Source organism: Rattus norvegicus, chromosome 4 (assembly GCF_021556685.1).
Source record: "Rattus norvegicus strain SHRSP/BbbUtx chromosome 4, alternate assembly SHRSP_T2T, whole genome shotgun sequence".
Lineage (NCBI taxonomy): Eukaryota > Metazoa > Chordata > Mammalia > Rodentia > Muridae > Rattus > Rattus norvegicus.
In genome coordinates, this window is record NC_141537.1 from 87,679,895 (window position 1) to 87,702,387 (window position 22,493).

The following is a 22,493-nucleotide window of genomic DNA, read 5'->3' on the forward strand; positions in this document are numbered from 1 at the left end:
GACCACGCTTCTGGGAGTTCATCTCCACTAAGGGATTTGGGTACAGGGAGTTGTGGGTCACATTTTCTTTATCCATTCCTCAGTTGAGAGATATCTACATTGTTTTCAATTTTTGACTATTATAAATAAAGCTGCTCTGAACTCTTAACATTGTGTCTCCTTGATTTAGGTATGGTGTGCTTTTATTCAATTCTAGAAAGTCTTTAATTTCTGTAATAATTTCTGCCTTAACTCATTTTTCATTCTGTAATGAGTTGTTTCATTTCAAGCAGTTTTAAAGGTCTGATATTTGTGTTTAGCTTTAGCCTGTGATGTTCAGATAGGATTCCGATTGGAATTTCAATTTTTGTGTTTCTGTTGAGACTTACTTTGTATATGTATGCAGTGACTGAGAAGACATATTCTTTGGTAGTAGATAAAATCATGTGTAAATATCTGTTATAGCCATTTGGTTCATGATGCCAGTTAGCTCCAGCATTTATGTTCTGTTTTGCATAATTTGTACATGAAATGATGTATATTGACAATAGCCTTGCCTTCTCCTACAGTTAGTTCTTAGTGTGGTAAAATCGCATGACTAGTATTCTTAACAATATTCAAAGTTTTAATATTTATCTCAACAATAATACATGTGCTGAACTCCCATAGTTAATTGCATTGTAGGTAACAGTTTAAACATTTATCAATATTTTTTCTGTCCTTTTTCTCTCCTACCTTGATATCTGGTAATTGCCATTCTATCATTCTGTTCCTCGGCATACATGTTTAACCTTAAAAGTCAACTATATTTGTCTTTCTGTATCTAGAGTATTTATTTCAGATAATATCAAGATTTGCCTATATTTCTACCGAAGACAATGATAGTTATATGTAACAATTTATATGGTAAACACACACACACATACATATTCTTATATATTCTATTTTGCCATGCAAAATATAATAATTGACAATTTTTTTGTATCTTGGCTCTTATAGATAGTGCCAAAATAAATACAGAATGCAATAAATCTTTGGGACATCAGTTTAATGTCCTGTATTAAATTCACAAAGCATGATTTGCATTTTATGATTCTACTTGGAATCTTGGTGTGTATCCACAAGAGTATTTCACACAGTCCCTGCACCAATCTACCCTTTCACCAAAACTGAACAGCTATTCATTTTGCTACACATTCTGACCTTTGCTATCTTATGAGATTTTGATAAAAGTCATTTCAATATATGTGAGGTGATATGACATATTTTCTTGGTTTGCCTTTCCATAATATTTAGTAACAGTCTGCTTGTTTTCACACATTTGTTGGCAATTTGTGTCGCTGGAAAGAAACCTTCAGATCCTAATTTCAAATTGAGTTATTTGTGTATTTATATGAGTTCTTTGTGTATTTCATTAGACCATTTATTAACTGGATTGGTTGACTTCTTGTTTAGATTATATTTCTTTTTCTTTTAAGTTTTATTTATTTGTTTATTTTTTTTATCCCAAATGCTGCCTCCCAGTTCCCCCACACTTCCCCTCTCAGAGGGCATCCCCTCTGTATGTTCCTACCCTGGCACATCAAGCCTGCAAGATTAGGCACATCCTCTCCCACTAAGAGAAGGCATGGTAGTCCTCTGCTTCATATGTGCTGGGGGCCTGAAACTAGCCTGTGTATGGTCTATGATTGGTGGGTGGATCATTCTCTGGTAGCTCCTAGAGGCCACGGTTATTAGACAACACTGTTGGTCTTTATGTGGAGTTCCCATCTCTTTAAGGGTCTTCAATCTTTCCCTTAACTCTTCCATAGGTTTCCACAACAACAGAGGAATAATTTTCTGTGGATATTTACCTCTGACTCAGTAAACTGCTGGGAAGACACTTTCAGAGGGTTGATATGTTATAGTCCTCGCTGCAAGCACAACTTAACATCAGTAATAGTGTGAGGGACTGGTGCCTGCCCATGGAATGGGTCTCAAAATGGGCTGGTCACTGCTCACCCGTTCCTTTAGTCTCTGCTCCATCTTTCCCTCTTCATTTCTTTCGACAGAATGAAAAACTTGGACATAGTTCTACCTGGAGACCCAGCTATACTGGTCCTGGGCAAATACCCAGAAGATGTTCTCCCATGTCCCAAGGACATGTGTATAAACTATGTTCAAAAAATTCATAATAGCCAGAAACTGGAAGCAACCCAGATAATCTTCAACTTAAGAACGGACAAATAAAATATGTTTCATTTACACAGGTGAGTACTATTCAGGCATTAAAAACAAGGACATCATGAATTTTGCAAGCAAATGAGGATAACAAGAAAACATCCTGAGTGAGGTAATCCAGAACCAAAAGAACAGGAATGGTATGTATTTAGTTATAAGAAAATATTAACCATAAAATACAGATAACCAAGCTGCACTCCACAGACTCTAAGAAGTTAAACAAGAAGAAAGTGCCAAGTGGCACTTGGATCCCACTTAGAAGTGGGAAGAAAATAGTCATGTGAGGCAAAAGGAGGAAGGGATCTGAGTCAGAGACGGGAGGGTAAAAGGAATAGGAGAGCAGGATCAGTCATGGGGAAAGACAGGAGGGCATCCCAGAGGGCCAGAAGAATGAATGGAAATGTGCAACTGCTGGAGGGTGTGTTGGGGAGATTCCCTAAGACGTTCTAGAGACTCAGGTTGAAGGAGGCTCCCAGGAGTCAATGCACGTGACCTTCTCTGAAATGCTCAGTAGTAGGACAAGATTTTTCTCCCATCCAGTGGATTGTCTTTTTACTTTATTAAATGCTTCTCTGCTGTATAGAAGCTGTTTAACTCATCAGGTCCCAGTTGTCAACTGCTGAGCTTATTACCTAAGCAACTGCATTCTGATTTAGAAAGTGTTTACCTATATCTATATGTTGAAGTACAACCCCCCACTTTCTTTCATTATTTTCAGACAGTCAGGTTTTAGATTAATGTCTTTAAGACCCTTGGAGTTAACTTTTGTGCAGGGTGAGAGTTAAAGCTATATATTAATTATCTTTCATATGGACACACAATTTTCCTGCACTACTTGATGAAGAAGCCAACTATTTTTCATGGTGCATTGGCATCTTTGACACAGATGGATACCTGAAACTTAATAAACTTATATCTCTATCCTCAATTCCATTACATTGTTCCATATTTCAAGTCTGGTGCACGCACTGTCATGTTTTTCTTACTATGGTTTTGTAATTTTTTTTAAATGAAAGACTGTGATAAATCCAATAACACTCAATGGTACAAAATAAATAAATAAATACTTTCTCCTTTGTACTATAAGTCTCAATAGTCTTTCAACAAAATTAAAATCAAACTAAGTACATTGTGAATAAGCCACATGTTGGTAATGCCAATGAGAAAATCTCTAGGATAAAGGCTATTCCAACATGTAATGATTCTTTTTATATATTGGAGATTTTCTTTATTTACATTATAAATGTTATTTCCTTTCCTGGTTTCCCCTCCAGAAACCATCTATCTCATCCACATTCCCCCTGCTTCTATGAGGGTGCTCCCCACCCAACCACTCCCTCCCTTGTCCCAGCCCTGGCCTTCTACACTGGGGCATCAAGCCTTCACAGGACTAAGGGCCTCTCCTCTCATTGATGCACTACAAGGCCATTCTTGCTACATATGCAACTGAAGACATTGGTCACTCCATGTGTACTATTTTTTGGTGATTCAGTCCCTGGGAGCTATGGGGTATCTGATTGGTTAATATTGTTGTTCTTCCTATGGGGTTTTAAACCCGCTCAGTTTCTTCAGTCCTTTCTCTAACTCCTTCATTGGGAACCCCATTTTCAGTCCAATGGTTGGGTGCAAATATCCACTTCTGTATTTGTCAGGCTCTGGCACAGCCTCTTAGAAGACAACTCTATAAGGTTGCTGTCAGCATGCAATTCTTGGCATCCTCAATAGAGTCTGGGTTTGGTGACTGTATATGTGATAGATCCCCAGGTTGGGCAGTCACTTGGTTGCCTTTCCTTCAGTCTCTGCTCCACATTTTGTCTTTGTAGTTCCTCCTGTGTTTGTTTTGTCCCCCCTTCTAAGAATGACATAAGCATCCACACTTTGGTCTTCCTTCTTCTTGAGCTTCATGTAGTCTGCAATCGTACCTTGGATGTTCTGAGTTTTTGGGTTAATATGCACTTATCAGTGAGTGCATACCATGTGCGTTCTTTTGTGACTAGGTTGCCTCACTCAGGATATTTTCTAGTTCCATCCATTTGCCTAAGAATTTCATAAGATCATTATTTTAAATAGCTGAGTAGTAATCCATTGAATAAATGTACCACAGTTTCTGTATCCATTCCTCCATTGAAGGACATCTAGGTTCTTTTCAGCTTCTAGCTATTATAAATAAGCTGGCTATGAACATAGTGGAGCTTGTGTCCTTGTTATACGTTGTAGCATCTTTTGGGTATATGCCCAAGAGTGGTATAGCTGGGTCTTCAGGTAGTACTATGTCCAGTGTTCCCAGTAACTACTAGACTGATTTCCAGAGTGGTTGTACCAGCTTGCGATCCCATCAACAATGGAGGAGGGTCCTTCTTTCTCCACATCCTGTCCAGCATCGGTTGTCACCTGAATTTTTGATCTTAGCCATTCTGACTGGTGTAAGGTAGAATTTTAGGGTTGCTTAGATTTACATATCCCTGATCACTATAAAATGTTGAACTTTTTTTAGGTACTTCTCAGCCATTTGGCATTCCTCAGTTGATAATTATTGGTTGAGCTCTGTATTTTAATAGTGTTATTTCATTCTCTGGAATTTAACTTATTGAGCTCTTTGTATATGTTAGATATTAGCACTCTATCAGATGTAGGACTGGCAAAGATCTTTTCCTAGTCTATTATTTGCCATTTTGTTATATGACAGTGTTCTTTGCCTTATAAAAGTTTACAATTTTATCAACTCCCGTTTGTCGATTCTTGATCTTAGAGCATAAGTCAGGAAATTTTCGCCTATGCCCATGTGTTTGAGACTCTTCCCCACTATTCTTCTCTTAGCTTCAGTTTTATGTGGAGGCTCTTAGTCTACTTCATTCAAGGAGATAAGAATGGATCAGTTTGCACTCTATATGATGACCTCCAGTTGAAACAGCCCCATTTGCTGAAAATGCTGTCTGTTTTCAACTGGATGGTTTTAGCTTCTTGGTCAAAGATGAAGTGACCATAGGTGTGTGGGTTCATTCTGGGTCTTCAGTTGAATTCCACTGAACTATCTGTCTGTCTATGTACCAATACAACAATTTTTACCACTATTGCTCTGTAATACAGCTTGAGGTCAGGGATGGTGATTCCACCAGAAGTTCTTTAATTGTTGAGGATAGTTTTCACTATAATTGTTTTTTTTTATTGAAAATGTATTTGCAAATTTCTCTTTCTAACTCTATGAAGAACTGAGTTGGAATTTTGATGGGGATTGCATTGAATCTGTAGATTGCTTATGTCAGGATGGTCATTTTTACTATGGTAATCCTGGTAGTCTATGAGCATAGAAGGGCATTCCATCTTCTGAGATCTTAAATTTCTTTCTTCAGAGTCTTTAACTTCTTGTCATATAGTTTTTTCACTTGCTTAGTTAGAGTCACACCAAGGTATTTTATATTATTTGTGACTATTGTGAAGGATATCATTTCCCTAATTTCTTTCTCAGCATGTTTACCTTTGAATAGAGAAAGGCTACTTATTTGTTTAAGTTAATTTTATATGCAGCCACTTTGTTGAAGTTTTTTACTGGGTTTAGGACTTCTCTGGTGGAATTTTTGGGGTCACTTAAGTATACTATCATATGATCTGCACATAGTGATTTTTGAATTATTCATTTCCAATTTGTATCCCTTGACCTCATTTTATTGTGTTATTTCCCTGGCTAGGACTTTGAGTACTATATTGAGTAAGTACAAAGAGTGTGGGCACCCTGTAAGGATTCAATATTATGAACAGAAGTATTTCTAAAATGGTTACTATTTATAACAATTTTATGGTATCAGTTTTTATGCTATGTCTACATTATACATATATTATTTTTTATTAATTTATTCCATTTCAGTAATATACAACTAAGTCCTTAAATAATTTGACTATAAATGTATCATTTACCATTTTGTTCTAATAAGAACTACTCCACATTTACTGGTCCTTTGAGGTGGGAGTCTTCACTCTCTTCTACACCTAGCACTCACTTAAACACAGGACAGGTGTTGATGGAGGTTATATTTGGACTGACAGTAGATCAGTTTTTCATCGCAAAGCATTTGGATCATTCAACATGATTGATTACTACCTTTTATAGCCTTCTTGTTCATCTAAGATTTATTAACAGGCAATGAACTTGTCTCCCAAAGGGAGATTATTTTTCTGCAGATGGTAGAAGATTCCTGCCACCCAAACCCCAAGTGCTTCCACTGTGATTCACATACAGGGGTCTACTAAAGCTCCAAAGAGGATTCTTATCTGCTACTGAAATCGCAGGTATACTGGGTCTGCTAGATCTTTGGCTCAAGGTGCAAAGCAGCCTGCACCATAGTACAGACCTGTGGAAGTATATTATGTTATTTAAGTATTAGTCAAAGCTAGTTTTCCAAGTGCCTTTGTGTATGGGATGGACTAAAGTGTGCAAGTAAGAAATGTGCTATCCCCAGAATCTATGTAAGCCCACTAAGCGTTCTGTTTCTTTCTTGGTCATAGGAAGCAGCAGGTATAGAAAATTACACTTTACCTTAAAAGGAATATTTCTATAACCTCCTAAAAGGGACCCTTAGAAATTTCACTAAGGAAGCATGCCCTTGAATTTTGTTTGAAATTATTTTCTCATCTTCTAATGTGCATGTGATTTATCAAAAATTCCACATAGGAATAGAATATTGTTCTTCCAATGATGTTGCAATCCCTTCCAGCTCCTTCAGGCTTTTCTCTAACTCCTCCATTGGGGTCCCTTTTTCTGTCCAACAGTTTAGCTGCATGCATCCTTATCTGTGTCAGTAGGGCTCTAGCAGAGCTGAGACACCCACATCTGGCTCCTGCCAGCAAGCAGTTTTTGGCATCAGCAATAGTGACTGGATTTGGTGACTGCATATGGGATTGAGCCCCAGGTGGGGCCGTCTCTAGATGGCTGTTCTTCAGTCTCTGCTCCACTCTTTGTCCCTATATTTCCTCTGTAAGAATTTTGTTCTCCCTTCTAAGAAGAACTGAAGCATCTGCACTTTGGTCATCCTTCTTCTTGAGCTTCCTATGATCTGTGAAATTTTTCTTGGGATAATATCCACTTCTCAGTGAGTGCATGCCATGTGTGTTCTTTTGTCACTGAATTATCTCACTCTGGGTAACATTTTCTAGGTTCAATCATTTGCCTAAGAATTTCATGTAGTGATTGGTTTTAATAGTTGAGTAGTACTCCTTCGTGTAATGTACCACATTTTCTGTATTCTGTTGGAGGATATCGGGGTTCTTGCCAGCTTCTGGCTATTAAAAATAAAGCTGTTATGAACATAGTGGAGCATCATGTGACCTTCTTTTATTTTGGAGCATCCTTTGGGTGTATGCCCAGGAGTGGTAGGAATGAGTCCTCAGGTAGAAATAGGTTCAATTTTCTGAGAAACCACCAGACTGATTTTCAGAGTGGTTGTACCAGCTTACAATCCCACCAGCAAAGAGGAGGGTTCCAGTTTCTCAGCATCCTGCCCAGGATCTGCTGTCACCTGTGATTTGATCATAGCCATTCTGACTGCTGTGAAGTGGTATCTCAGGGTTGTTTTGATTTGCATTTCCCTGATGACTAGCAATGTTGAACATTTCTTTAGGTGCTTCTCAGCCATTTGATATTCCTCAGCTGAGAATTCTTTGTTTAGCTCTATACCCCATTTAATTGGATTATTTGATTCTCTGCAGTCTATCTTCTTGAGTTCTTTGTATATATTAGATATTAGCCCTCTACTGGATATAGGATTGTTAAAGTCCTTTTCCCAATCTGTTCGGTGATGTTTTGTCCTATTGACAGTGTCCTTTGCCTTACAGAAACTTTGCAATCTTATGAGGTCCTGTTTGTTGATTCTGGATCTTAAAACATAAGCCATTGGTGTTCTGTTCAGGAAATTTTCCCCTGTGCCTATGTGTTCGATGCTCTTCCCACTTTCTCTTATATTAGTTTCAGTGTACCTGGGTTTATGTGAAGGTCTTTGATCCACTTGGGCTAGAGCTTTGTACAGAGCAATGGTTTTAGGGAGGGGAACACCCATATAGGAGGGGAGGAGGAGGGGTTAGGGGGATGTTGGCCTGGAAACCAGAAATGCTCAAGTTAATAAAGATAAAAAAGTTAATAAAGATTAAAAAAAAGAATGGATCAATTTGCATTCTTCTACATGCTGACCTCCAGTTGAAACTGCACTGCTTGGTGAAAATTCTGGTTTTTGGGGTTTTTTTCCCCACTGGATGCCTAGATTGGGCAGATCTACCACTACACTACTCTATTCCCCAGCTATGGGATACCTTATTACCTGCAAATTCTTCAGGCCATGTGCTTCATATCCATCTCCCTTTCACCTCTCCCTCCTCAGTATTCCCCTTATCCCTCTCTCTCTCCCCCTGGAATTCTTCAGGTGTACCTTCCTTTCCCCTGCCCAGACACTGTCTCTAGCCTTCATTTTACAAGTTAAAATGGGGAGAAGGTCTAGATGAAGGCAAATGAGTACTAGTTTCACTCCTATTGCTAGGAAGCTCCTCTTGGGGAATCTTAATTAACATCAAAATACAAACAGCACCAGAGCAACTCACAGAAGTGCATTTCCTGAATGGAGCAAAAGGCTGGGTCCTGTTTATATATCCATTCTGTTAGTCTGTCTTCTTATTGGGAATTGAGCTCATTGATATTAAGAGATATTAAAGAACAGTGATTGTTGTTCCCTGTTATATTTGTTTTTAGAGGTGTAATTGTGTTTCTGTGGCTCTATTTTTGGGGGGTTTGTTACAAGAAGATTACTTTCTTGCTTTGTCTAGGTTATAGTTTTCCTCCTATAGTTGTGCTGGAGTTTTCCATCTATTATCCTTTGTAGGGTTGGATTTTTTTTTATGGAATATCTTGACTTTCTATATATGCTAATTGAAAGTTGTGCTGGACACAGTAGCCTGGGCTGGCCTTTGTGCTGTCTTAGGTTCTGTGTGACATCTGCCCTGGATCTTCTAGCTTTTATAATTTCTGTTGACAAATCTGCTGGAATTCTTATAGGTCTGCCTTTATATGTTACTTGACCTTTTTCCTTTGGTGGTTTTAATATTCTTTCTTTTTCTGTGTGTATTTGGTGTTTAGACTATTATGTGACAGGAGGAATTTCTTTTCTGGTCCAATTTATTCAGAGTTCTCTAGGCTTCATGAATGTTTATGGGCATCTATTTCTCTAGGTTAGGGAAGTTTTCTTCTTTAATTTTGTTGAAGGTATTTACTAGCCCTTTAAGTTGGGAATCTTCGCTCTCTTCTACACCTATTATTTTTTTTTTAGGTTTGGTCTTTTCATTGTGTCCTGGATTTCTTTTTGGTTAGGAACATTTTGCTTTTTGCATTTTCTTTGACTATTGTGTCAATGTTTTCTATGGTATCTTCTGCTCCTGAAATTCTTTCTTTAATCTGTTGTGTTGTGTTGGTGATACTTGTGTTTATGACTCCTGATCTTTTTCCTAGGTTTTCTTTCTCCAGGGCTGACTCAATTTGTGATTCCTTTATTGTTTCTATTTCCTTTTTAAATCCTGGATGGTTTTGTTCAATTCCTTCACCTGTTTAGTTGTGATTTCCTGTAGTTCTTAAAGTTTTTTTTTTATTTCCTCTTCAAGGGCTTCTACTTGTTACTTGAATTGTCCTGTATTTCTTTAAAGTAGTTATTTATGTCCTTCTTAAAGTCTTCTATCATCATCACGAGATGTGAGTTTAAAGCAAAGTCTTGTTTCTGTTGTGTTGGGATATCCAGTATTTGCTGTGGTTGGAGAACTTGGTTCTGATGATATCACATAGTCTTGGTTTCTGTTGCTAAGGTTCTTGCACTTGCCTCTTGCTATCTGGTTATCTCTGATATTAGTTGGTCTTGCTGTCTCTGGAGTTTGTCCCTGCAGTGGACCTGTGAGCCTCTAATCTTGGGAGTGAGAGCACTTCTGGGAAACCAGCTCTTTCAGTGTAGTTTTTGGGTCAGAGAACTGTGGGACAACCCCAACTCTGGGCATAGGTGGAGACAACAAAGGTGCTGTCCTTGGCCACCCTGTGGTTTCCTCACCCCGTGAACTCCTGGCCTATCTCTCCTTAAACAGTCAATGGAGAGAAAGTGGGGTCCCACCTGTGGGCTATGGATTTAGTGGGGAGAATACTCTTGGCAGACCATCTGTCTGTGGGAAGGTTTTGTGTCCAAGGGTTGTGGGACATCCATAGCTCTGGGCACAGATGGAGACCAGAAGGGCATCTCCTCAGTATGCTCTGTGGCTCAGAAGCCTTATGCACTCCCAGTCAGTCTCTTCTTGGACAGTCATTGGAGAGAAAATGGGGTCCTACCTTTGGGGTGTGGGTGTAGGTGGGAGAGTGCTCCTCACAGACATGCTCTCTAAAGGAAGATTTTGTGTCAAAGGGCTCTGGAACAACTGCAGCTCTGGGTGCAGATGGAGAATGGAAGGCTCAGTAAAACTCTTGATTCAGGCTTCAATATGTGTGTGCTCAGTACTAAAAGTGGGTCCTCAGAAAGTGTGCAGTGGCTTTTTACAACTAAGCCATTTCTCTTCTACCAGGAAATTTAGATGTAAATACTGAACCCACTTGAATAAAACAAATACCCTGAAATTAAATAGTTTTTCATCACCATTAAACAAAGAGGTCTCAGGCAAACCCTTATCCTTTGCTGTAAACAATCTTTTGAGAAATCCATCAGCAAACTTAATAACACACACTTACTTTGGATGCTATGTTTTGTATATAAATCTTGCAACTTCCCCTATTCATCCACAACTACCCTTGTCTTAGGCACCCTGTTGTGTAATTTTTTATCTACAGTCTTCTTCCTCAATGCCCACACAGGCAACTGGTCCACAGATATCAGTATATCCATCTGAATTTCAAAAGTGCCAGAAATGTAGCTGTTCCCATTATCTCTTCATTCCTACAATACCTACACCATCTGGGTGACTTGTACACTACCAAATTGATTACCTGTGTCTAGAACATGGATTTTGTGTAATAACTCTCAAGAATACTTTTAAGATTTTAATTCAATGACCTGGTGTCTTTCCAAGCACCACTAATTTCTCAGTCCTTGTGGATGAGAATAGAGTATTCCAGCAAAGAAAAAACTTTAGAAGTTCTTGCTTCTTGTTAATAACAGTTAGTAACTCTCAGCATCTACTGAGAGTCTCTATGGATCTCTGAAATTCTGTAACAAGATCTCCACAGATGCCAAAAGGCAAATGTTACATCCAAGACCATATGCTGATCATTTCATCTATAGCATAACCAGATAACCATAACTGTTGAATCTTCATTCAATAAAAAATGGCCCTGATAGAGTCTTTAAACTGTGCTCTGAAAACACACAAGCCAGGCCTCCATCATTCATACTGTTCTCTTAGAGTCCAAACTCCTAGAGTACAGTCTACCAAGTTTTTAACATTCAATGGACTTGCTAATCCAAAGTTCCAAAGCATGTCCACAATCTCTCAAAGGAATAAGTCAATATCAACTTGAATTCGACTCACTATTGATGTGATAAACATCATGATCAGAAGCAAGTTGAGTTGGAAAATATTTATTTGCCTTATACTTCCACATGTTAATCTTTTGTCAGAAGAGGTCAGGACAAAAATACAAGGAGGGCAGGAAGCTGGAGGCAGGAGCTACTCCAGAGGCTATGGAAGGGTGCAGTTAGGGTTTGCAATATGTGGCATGCTCATCGTGCTTTCTTTTAGAAGCCAGAACCATAAGACCAGGATGGCATCATGTAACTTCCCCAGCAATCACTCATAGTACTCTACAGACATGTTTATAGTTAGGTCATTTGGAGACATTTTCAATTTCTTTCTCTTATTTTTTTCATTGATTTATTTTATCAGCTTTACATCCTGATCACAGCCCATGTCCCTTGGAGACATTTTCTTAATTGAGGTTTCCTCCTGTCACCGGAATGTTGCTTGTGTCAATGCATAATACTATTCAAAACATGGATCTACTTTTATTCTTTGGTTAGATATCAAGTAATTCCATTCTAGTTTTGAACATAGGGGCTAATTATGCATCATGCCTACCTATTGCTTACTCCTTTTCATGGTTACTATATAGGAAAATTACAAGTCTCCTACTGACTCCAATAGGTAAATGTTACATCCAAGAACATATGTTGATAATTTCACACTCATCCATAGCATTTTCTCCTTCATTATTTTAGTTAATTATGTTATCCCTTCTCTACACAGGAAGAAAGAGAAAGAGAAAGTCAGAAGAAAGTGAAAAAGGTAGTGATGGGAAAGAGAAAGAAGGAACAGGTACAACTTTCTAAGACTTCCCAAGTGCTCAAGTTCCTGGAGAATGGCAAGTATCCTAATTCTCACTTTGAAAAGTTTGCAAGTCTAAGACATGCCTCCTGTTGGGTACTGAAATTACCTATTGTTAATGGATTCATGTTACTATGTGTTTTTTAATCCAATTGCACTTTATCTTCTATATGAAATCATGTGTCCTTGATTTGATACATATATTTTAGGATGTTAATGACTTTTTGGTCAAGTGTTTCCTTATTAGAATGAAAGGTCCCTCTTCTCATTAGTTTCAGTTCAAAGTCTATTTTGGCAGATGTTAAGATAATGGCACTTGCAGTTATCTCCTGGTTCCATTGGAGAGCTTTTTTCTATCCTTTTACTCTAAGGTGGTGCCCATTTTAACACTAAGATGTGTTTCAGAAAAATTTATTTTTTTATTCATTCAGTTAGTCTCTGATTTTGAATGGGGGATTAAAGCCATTCATGTTTGAATAATTATTTACATCTCCGTTTTAGATCTGGCCATTCTACTGTTGATTTTTGGTGTTGTGTCAATGGTATTTTGTGTTTTTCTAGCTGTAACTTTATATTTTCGTCTTTCTGCTATTCTCATTTCTACCTTCAGCCCAAAACATTACTTCCCATATTGCCTTATATTTGGTAACCTGAATACAAATTCACAACACACACACACACACACACACACACACACACACACACACACACACACACACACACAGGCTGTCTATTTCTCTATGTTGTGGACATTTGTACTTAGTCTTCAATCACAACAGTAGTTTTACTAGGTATATTATTTTAGATTGACTGTCATTTACGACCTGAGATGCATTTTTGCAGACTTTTCTGGTTTTGAAAGTTTAACTTGAGAATTCAGCTGTTCTTTCTCCATTAATCTGTAATTAGGAAAGTTCACCTTTCCATTTGATGGGTTTTCTTTGTCACTTGCAGTTTTTCTCTTAAAGCTTTCAATTCAAGTTTGTTTTGTATTCTTAGTGTTTCAGCTATAAGATGCATAAAAATTTTGGTTAATGTTCTTGTCATTTTTTATTCTGTGTGCTTCTTATATTTGTATGGATGTGGGTTTGTGGCAGTATTCTTCAATGACCTTGTGGAAGGTCTTTTGTTTGCCACTCACTTGGGATTTTTCTCTGTGGCCTGTGCCTATAATTTCAAGATTTGACTTATTTCATGGTGTCCTACATACACAATACTTCTAAACACTCTAACAAGTGAACCATATTTCTAGACCAATAGCCTGATTTCTGCTGATAATAGAGCTATATTACCTCCCATCTGTTTACTCTGTAAGAAAAATGGCTTTCCCCAAGTATGTTTTTTGGAGGTAACATTTTCATAATTTTAGCAAAATAGATGTTGATTTTTATGTGAGTCTATGAAGCCACTGTCAAGTACATATGGAGGATACCTCGAATACTTACAAAGCAGTTTGGATACCTTGGGAATGTTTTTCTACTTCCTTTCAATGGGTTATTATTGCTGTTACTTTTGTTATTCACAAGGACTTTATCTATTCATCCACACACAGAGTTAAGGCCTGGAGAGAATAGGTCACACATGGGAAACCTAGAGCTCAACTCTTTCTACACCATTGTTCTCCTGAAATTAGAGAAGTTTACTTTTTCCATTTGATGGTGCCCATTTCTAATAACCTTGAAGTCAAAACTGCCTTCTCCAGATGACGAATTATGGGTGTAGAGGGAGATGAGTTAATGGCATTTCTTCCATATAACTACTTCTTCAGGTCTCATTCTCCATAGATGTTTACAAAGACCCAGATGGGTGAGTGTTTCTTTTTCTCTACATTATAGTGAGCACAGTAAGTAGGTGTTAGAATTAAGCAGGGTTCTATAATAAATCGAGAAGTCTCTGCTTAGAATTTTACTTTTGCATTATATTACACCATAAGCAAACAAAAGAGATGCTTGCAGACATAAAATATCAATGTAATGATTAATAAGAACATGGATTTCACTAAATTTGATTTTTTTATTTTATAGGTGAGAGTATAAATGGTTATTGGGAAGAGGAAAAGGCCTAGTAGAATTGTGAATAGAGACGGGAAATGTTCATAGGGTAAAGATAATCAATAGGTATTTTATGTTAAATGAAAACGTTATCAAACCTATCACTTTTTATAGTGATTGTACACTGATAAATATTTTAAATGTAGCTCCAGTCTCAACCTTTCACAAGACAGAGGATTTTCTTGAGAATGTGTTCTAATTATTCTAAGATCATGGTTTCACCTAGGTATGGCCAACTGTGTTATTTTTCCATCCCTGTATCAAAATACCTGGGATATCTTAGAGGGTAAAAAACAAATCACTGATATTTCTTGGTGAGGAGGAGTACATATTATGGTATGTTAAGTTGTACTTTGTATTTTCTCATTTACTACTTTGTTCAAGTTACCTGACTAGTATGTATTTATTTACATAAAACAAGAATATAGAACATATATAAACTAATTTAACATTTATCAGTAATTTTCTAGTATGGTAAGATTAAGTATACTTAGGAATTCTTAGGAATGTTTCCATTAATGACATGGTAAAATATAAAGACCTTTTAACATCATAAAAGTTTTGTGTGTTTTACACATATTGTTTAATCTACTGCAATGATTTTTAATAAAGCAGATCATTTGTAGGTACTTCAAAAATATTTGGAAAGCTCACCTCACTTTTAAATTCATGTAAAGTTATCCTTACATAACTGTAAACTCGATAATTTTTCAGTAGGATTTTTAGTTATTTTACTTAAATGAAGTAATTTTTCTTATTTCAAGTTTTATAAATTGAATTTTGTAACATTAATATTGAATGATATCGAGTAAGCTATTCATTCAATAGCCATGAGAAAAGTATTTGCAATTCTTGAACAGTATAAAATCATTTAATGTCAAAACCCCTAATACTGCCTTTAATAGTATCAAATTTGAATTGCTTTCTAAAATATCATTTGTATACACACACACACACACACACACACACACACACACACACATGCAAAATGCCAACAAAATTTGTTTTTGTGATAAATAATACAAGTCCATTTTTTATTTTCCTGGAATGCAAGTTATATATATATATATATATATATATATATATATATATATATATATATATATGTTGAAAATAAAGGCAGTTGTGGTAGCACATGCCTATTACCAAAGCACTTTGAAAGCTAAGGCAGAAGAATCATGGGTTTCACCAAGGTATGTCTGAAGTTTATGTTGAGAACACTCTGTCCCTCTCCCTCTCCCTCATCCCATCCTCTGTCTGACTGTCTCTCCCCCTCACAGACACAGACACAAATACTAGATTAAAGTGAAGAACTGACAATGTAGAATTATGAAATTATTTTCAGTAACATGGAATGAAATAATGCCAGCAACTGCCATTAATTCTCTGGTTACAGAGTATAAAAAACATAAAAAACCATTTGTCAGAAACATATGTTTATGTTTTTTAGCCATTACAGAATTTTCAATTTTAAACATTACAGATTTTTCAGTTTGTTTTGAATAATTTACTTTAAAAGTCTACACTGGTACACTAGGCAGGACCATTGTGGATCTGATCCTGTCACCCAGTAAACAAAGGACACATTCTTCATTTTCCTTAAGTTCATCTTACTTCATGAACATTGTTTAATGTACCTCTGTCTCTCACTCAACTCAAGTGATATGAACATATTCATGATAACAACTCCAGAACTCACTATTTTGGTCTATTCTTACATCTGATAGTCCAACAATTTCTTTTACTCTTTCTTTCTCTCTTTTGCACACACACACACACACACACACACACACACACACACACACACACACACAAATTTCCAGTGAACATTCTCATATCTTCCTCAAACTTACCCAACAAGTATTACTGCTAATATTAGTTATAAATAGTAAAATTCATTTAGTTATATGAAGCATAGCTAGATATATCAAACAAATATTAATTTAATGTAAATCAGTAATTTTCTAGACTATTAAGTTTGCATATATGTAGGAATTCTTAGGAAAGTTTCAAATCATGGCTAAGTAAGGCATAAAGCATTTTAACAACATATAAGTTTCAAATGTGTATGTAGATTTGTTTAATCTATTGCAATGCATTCTAATAAAATAACAAACTTACACCATGCACTGTGACAATGCTCTGACAGGATTGCTTCCCCACGGTCTCTGCAGAGATACCTCTGCTGCTTCATCTCAGGGGACCTGGCTCATAACTGTGAGATTATAACATCCTACTCAGTAGCTCTGTGCTTCCATTTAAACCTGTGCCAAGTTCAATTTCCAACAAACAATTTAAGAGTATCAGGTAATCATTACTATTTTATTAAAAATAACAAGTATTGCTGGCTCTTTTATTATTTATTATTTAGTTATTTCATAAACTAATTTGAATGGCCAAGTTTTTAATCTATCTGAGATTCCTAAAAATATCGTGTTGTTGACAATGAACTACATCAGCCAACAAATTCATTTGTCACCTGAAAGTCACATATTTATTTCAATTTCTTTCTGAGCAGTCATATAGCTCATTATGCTAAATGTGGTAAAGCTTAAAATGAAAATAATATTTTTTGGGGTTAGGGATTAACCTCAGCGGTAGAGCGCTTGCCTAGCGAGCGCAAGGCCCTGGGTTCGGTCCCAGCTCCGAAAAAAAGAAAAAAAAAAGAAAATAATATTTTTGGATTACTATCATTGTTTGTTCCCTATATTACTACATCTCCAAAAACAATACAAAGATCGCTACATGTGCATAAAACAAGATTGTTCTAAAATATTGGAATAAGGAAGAGGTTAAGTGACTGTTCACAGAGAATGTAGAGCTCTCTCTGCCTCTGCCTTTGTCTCTGTCTCTGTCTCTCTATCTCATTCTCTCTGTCTCCCTTTGTGTGTGTGTGTGTGTGTGTGTGTGTGTGTGTGTGTGTGTGTGTGTTTGCCCTACGTTTTGTGTGGCATTCCTCTTCAGACAACTGGCTGCAAACTGCTTAGTCTTTTGGTCTGGGTCACTTAAATAACTGATGGTTTCTCCACTGTTGCCAATGTTTATTGATATATTCTGGGTTTTTACTACTTAGAACTAAATATTGCAGGTTAAACTAGCACAGAAGCCATGAATGCTGTCAATTTCTTTTCAAATAAAACATGATTTTTCTCAATGTATATATCTGTGTTTTTACCTATGTCAGCTTTGTTCTTTTTTACCACCAAATCTCAACTCCACTGAGTCCCAAATAAAGATGACAATTTATGAGGTAGAAGGGGCTAATTTTATATTTTACATTAATATCTTTTATCTTACTATCATCTATTATATTACTTACAACACTTGTCTTATGTTAATGAAATATTGCCATAAATTAGTTATAAATTATATATATATATATATATATATATATATGCTTTGTCCATTTGTAGTTTTAAAATTAGAATTAGGGAACAGTTCTTAAATTTTGAAGGCCAAGGTTTGAACTAAGTATGATCCTGGAGCTTTTTATTTAAATAATTTATATATGTATGTGTATGTATATTTATATTTTGCCTACATATATTACCTGTGTATCACTTGTGTGCTTTGTCAGACAGGGCAATGTATCTGCTTGAACTATAGTCCTAGATGGTACATAAATGATCATGTCATTACTGACAATTAAACTCATGTCTTTGCAAAAGCAAACAGTCCTCTTGACCACTGAGCTACTTCTTTATCCTATATACTTGAGTTTCTAAAAACAGAACATCATGATGTAGCTACTGTAAATGTATGCTGGTAAGAGAATCAGATGTTTGACTCTGGTGATTCAGATGAATCCATTCCTTTACAAGATTAAGATTTTTTAGGAACAAATTTATGTATATATAAAATGTGTGAATTACGCTGTCTTATTCAGGGATATGTTATAGGATGGTCTTGGGCACTATCTTCTGCAATATTTTTATACATCTATGTATGCATGTATATACATATATGGACTATACTAGAGAAGTGCAAGATGTAATTAGGCAAACCTTTTCTTACAAAAATCTGGGCCAGTGTAGTTGTTTTCTCTTTCTCTATCACAAGCTAACTTTAAAGTACTAAATCAAATTAATTGAATGGGAAGAAATCTGTTTTAAACTATAAATTCACAAACAGCCTCACAATCTGGTCATCTTCAGCGAGTTCATGTTTGTCATAATGTTTGGAAAATAGTGGTTCTCTTAATGTCACATTCCCTTTTGTTGGAGGCTCCAAATGCTATATCTTCAGATGTGATTGGGTAGTAACTACAGAAACCAGGAAAGGAAAATGGCACCATTGCCAGAATAGGGCTGGGGATGGGAGCAATGGAGAGCAGAATTTCAAGGCACAAGTATCATTACAGGAAAATGGAAAAGGGGCTTCTTAGAGAGTGGAGGGAGATAAATAAAGAAGAAAGAAGTAGTTAGGTAAAAGTTCAACAGGAATGGCTGAAAAAAATAACTTCTGATTCTATTAACAATTTATAATTCCATCCAAAAGGAAAATAAAAACAGTATTTGCCACCATAGGTGGGAGTTAGATTTTTAAACCTGAAAGTCAGTCCCATAAATTATGATGAGATGGAAACTAAACTGGTCTCCTTCTATGAATACTTATAATGATAATTAATGGTGACAGGATGTAGAAAGTACACAAATTGTCTCAAACTCTATCTAGTCTTAAATTCAGATTATGCACTTCTTTGAAAAAGGAACATAAAAATAGATGACTTGATGAAGATATTTTGCTAATTAAAATAGTGGAATTATCATGAATTAGCACAGTTCTTTCATTAGAATTGTGAAGGAAAACATAGATATTTGCACAAAATAGAGCACAGTAAGACAATGGACTCCTGTCAGGTTTTTTTCTGATATATTTTGAGACTATTTCCCATATCAGCATAAGTTTTATTCAGTTTTACCAATGTGATTATCTGTGTTCATCACTACTCTTTTAGGTGTTAAGTATAAAATGAATCAATTTAAATAAACAGAATTGGATTTCTTAGGCCTGAGACTTGGCACTAGAAGATCACAAGTTAGGAATTCTGCATAAATATGTGTGAATGCATTTATTGTTCATAATATTGTATGTATATAGGCAATACATGAAAGGCATATAGAAATGAAAAATCTGGAACACAGAAAGTTAAAGAGACAAGCCAATCATCAAATAGTATGAAATATAAAATGAGGATATAATTTTATTATCCAGTGTTTCACAAGCTTGATGTATACTCTATTTTTTTTCAGATATTTGAAAAAACTTCCACTATGTTCTTAAGATGAATACAATTTTCACTTATGTCCTCATTCAAGAATATCCTTTATTTCCAGGCTGGACTTGGAATCCTAGCAAATATGTCTCTTCTTTGCTTCTACATTTTTATAATCCTAGGTCACAGACCTAGGCCCACAGACTTGATCTCCTGTCAACTGACCTTCATTCACATAATGATGTTCCTCATTGGAGGGGACCTTTTGCTTACAAATATATTTGAGTCATTGAACATTGATAATGACTTCAAATGTAAGGCAACCTTTTACATAAGCAGGGTGATGAGAGGCCTCTCTATCTGTACCACCTGCCTCCTGAGTGTGTTCCAGGCTGTCACTATCAGTCCGAGTACCTCTTCTTTGGCAAAGTTTAAGCAAAAACTGAAAAAATATATGATCCATGTTTTCTTGTGTATTTGGTCTTTCAGTTTGTCCTATAGTAGTAGCCGGATCTTCTATGTTCGTGGTTTTACTAATGTGAGTGAGACTAACCAAATGCAGGTTACTAAATCCTGCACACTTCTCCGCATGAGCTCCATCATCAGAGTATTTATCTTTACAGTGACAACCTCTAGAGATGTGTTTCTTGTAGGAGTCATGCTGTCCACAAGTGCATACATGGTGATTATCTTGTGCAGACATCAGAGGCAATACAAGCATCTTCATAGCATCAGACATCTAAGAGCATCCCCTGAGAAAAGAGCCACCCAGACCATCTTGCTGCTGGTGGTTTTCTTTGTGGTCATGTATTGGGTGGACTTCATCATTTCTTTCACATCAGTCCTGCTGTGGATTTATGACCCTGTCGTCCTCAGGGTTCAGAAGTTTGTGGTGTATGCCTATCCAACAATTAGTCCTTTTGTACAAATCAGTTCTGATAACAGAATAACCAATATGCTGAAACTCATGCACTCAAAGCACCATCAGAATTTTGTTAAAAAATAATTTTCCCTTTTCTTTAAAAACTTACTCATTAATATTTATTCGTACCTGTGAGTGTTGTATCAGCATGTATGTATGTGTGCAATCCTGGGACTCACAGAGGTGAGAAGATATCATGACATCCCCTGGAACTGAACTTCCAGATGACTATAAGGAATCATTCTGTCCAGCACCAATTATTTTTTTTCTAAAATACATTTTCTTTTAAAATGTAATGGCCCTAGCCCATATGTAGCAGATGTATAGCTCAGTCTCCATGTGGAGTCCCTCAACAAGTGGTGCCTCTTCCTAAAGCTGCTACCTGTCATGGAATCTATTCCCCAACACAGCTGCTTTGTCTGGCCTCAGTTGGAGAGGATGCACCTAATCCTGAAGAGACTTTATATGCTTTGGTGGGATGATACAATGGGGTGGAGCACCATCTCACAGGAGAAGGTGATGAGAAATGGGGAGTGGAACTTTGTGAGTGGGGTACTATTTGAGAGTTAAATGAATGAATGAATAAAGCATAAATACATAAATAACAATAAAGAATAAATAAATAAATAAATAAATTTCTGTAAAAATTAAACTTTGATGGTTCAGGTAGCAAAGTAAGATTCTTCATATGATTTAATTAAAATATGTGGTATTACACACATACATTCTTTTGACATTTCTGAAGCTAAGTACTATAGAGTTTTCAATTTAACTGTGCAAAATAAGTTGATATTTCTACATGAATTATTTCTCCTGCTTACTGTGTAAAATGAATATTCCCTTGCTGCTACATTTACACAAAAGAAGATCCTTGCCGATAGTGACTTTTTAAGCTTTCTCTCAAAAAGATTTTAATCTACTGTTATCAAAAATAGTTTAAATATTTTATTGTAGCTTTACTTCTATTCCCTAATTATAACTTCTCTGGATGCATAAACATAATGTGAATTTAAAGTCCCTGCTTTTTTCTAGTTATTTAATGACTCTTATATGAAAATATCATGTGCCTGTTTATTTGCACTTCAATTCCTTGATACTTATGAAAATATTGGTAAATAAAAACTGTTTAGATACACATACATGTCATAAATGTGTTCATTCTGCATCTGTATGTATGCATGTATGTATGTCTGTGCACAGATGAACTATGTATGTATTGTGCACATGGAAGCCAGGAGGCCATGTTGACTGTCTCCTGCTGTTTCTATTTGTTGTGCTGTTCCCGTTGACCTGATGTCTTAATAAAGCATTACTTTCTCTGCGACGTATCAAGATGGTAGTCCAAGGGCTTCTCCTGCTTCTACCTTTGCAGGTCAGGGATTAGAAATGTTTTCTTTTAATTAGAAAAAACTTCATACAATACAGTCTGATTAGGGATTCCTCCTCCCTATACATTCCATTTCCTCCTCACCTCCTACCCTATACAGATTGACACCATTTCTTTCTCTCTTTAGGAAAGAAGCAGGCCTCTAAGTCATAACAACAAAATAAACAACAATGTAAATGAAAAAATAAATGAATCAAAATAGGACAAAACACACAGAAGAAAAAGTACCAAAGCAAAAGCACAACAGAAGGAGAAATACAAGTTTTCACAGTTATCTCATATACACCAGAAACCCGATATATATATATATATATATATATATATATATATAGATATAGATATAGATATAGATATAGATATAGATATAGATGATATAGATATAGATATAGATGTAGATGT

The 22,493-nt window shown here is 36.2% G+C and overlaps 1 protein-coding gene across 1 annotated transcript; it reads left to right on the forward strand.

Moving 5' to 3' along the window:
- Window positions 1-19,873: 19,873 nt before the first annotated feature.
- Vom1r73 (vomeronasal 1 receptor 73) lies at window positions 19,874-20,791 on the forward strand. Its single transcript, NM_001008922.1, is given in 1 exon segment — window positions 19,874-20,791. A coding segment is annotated over 1 exon segment (918 nt).
- Window positions 20,792-22,493: the final 1,702 nt, after the last annotated feature.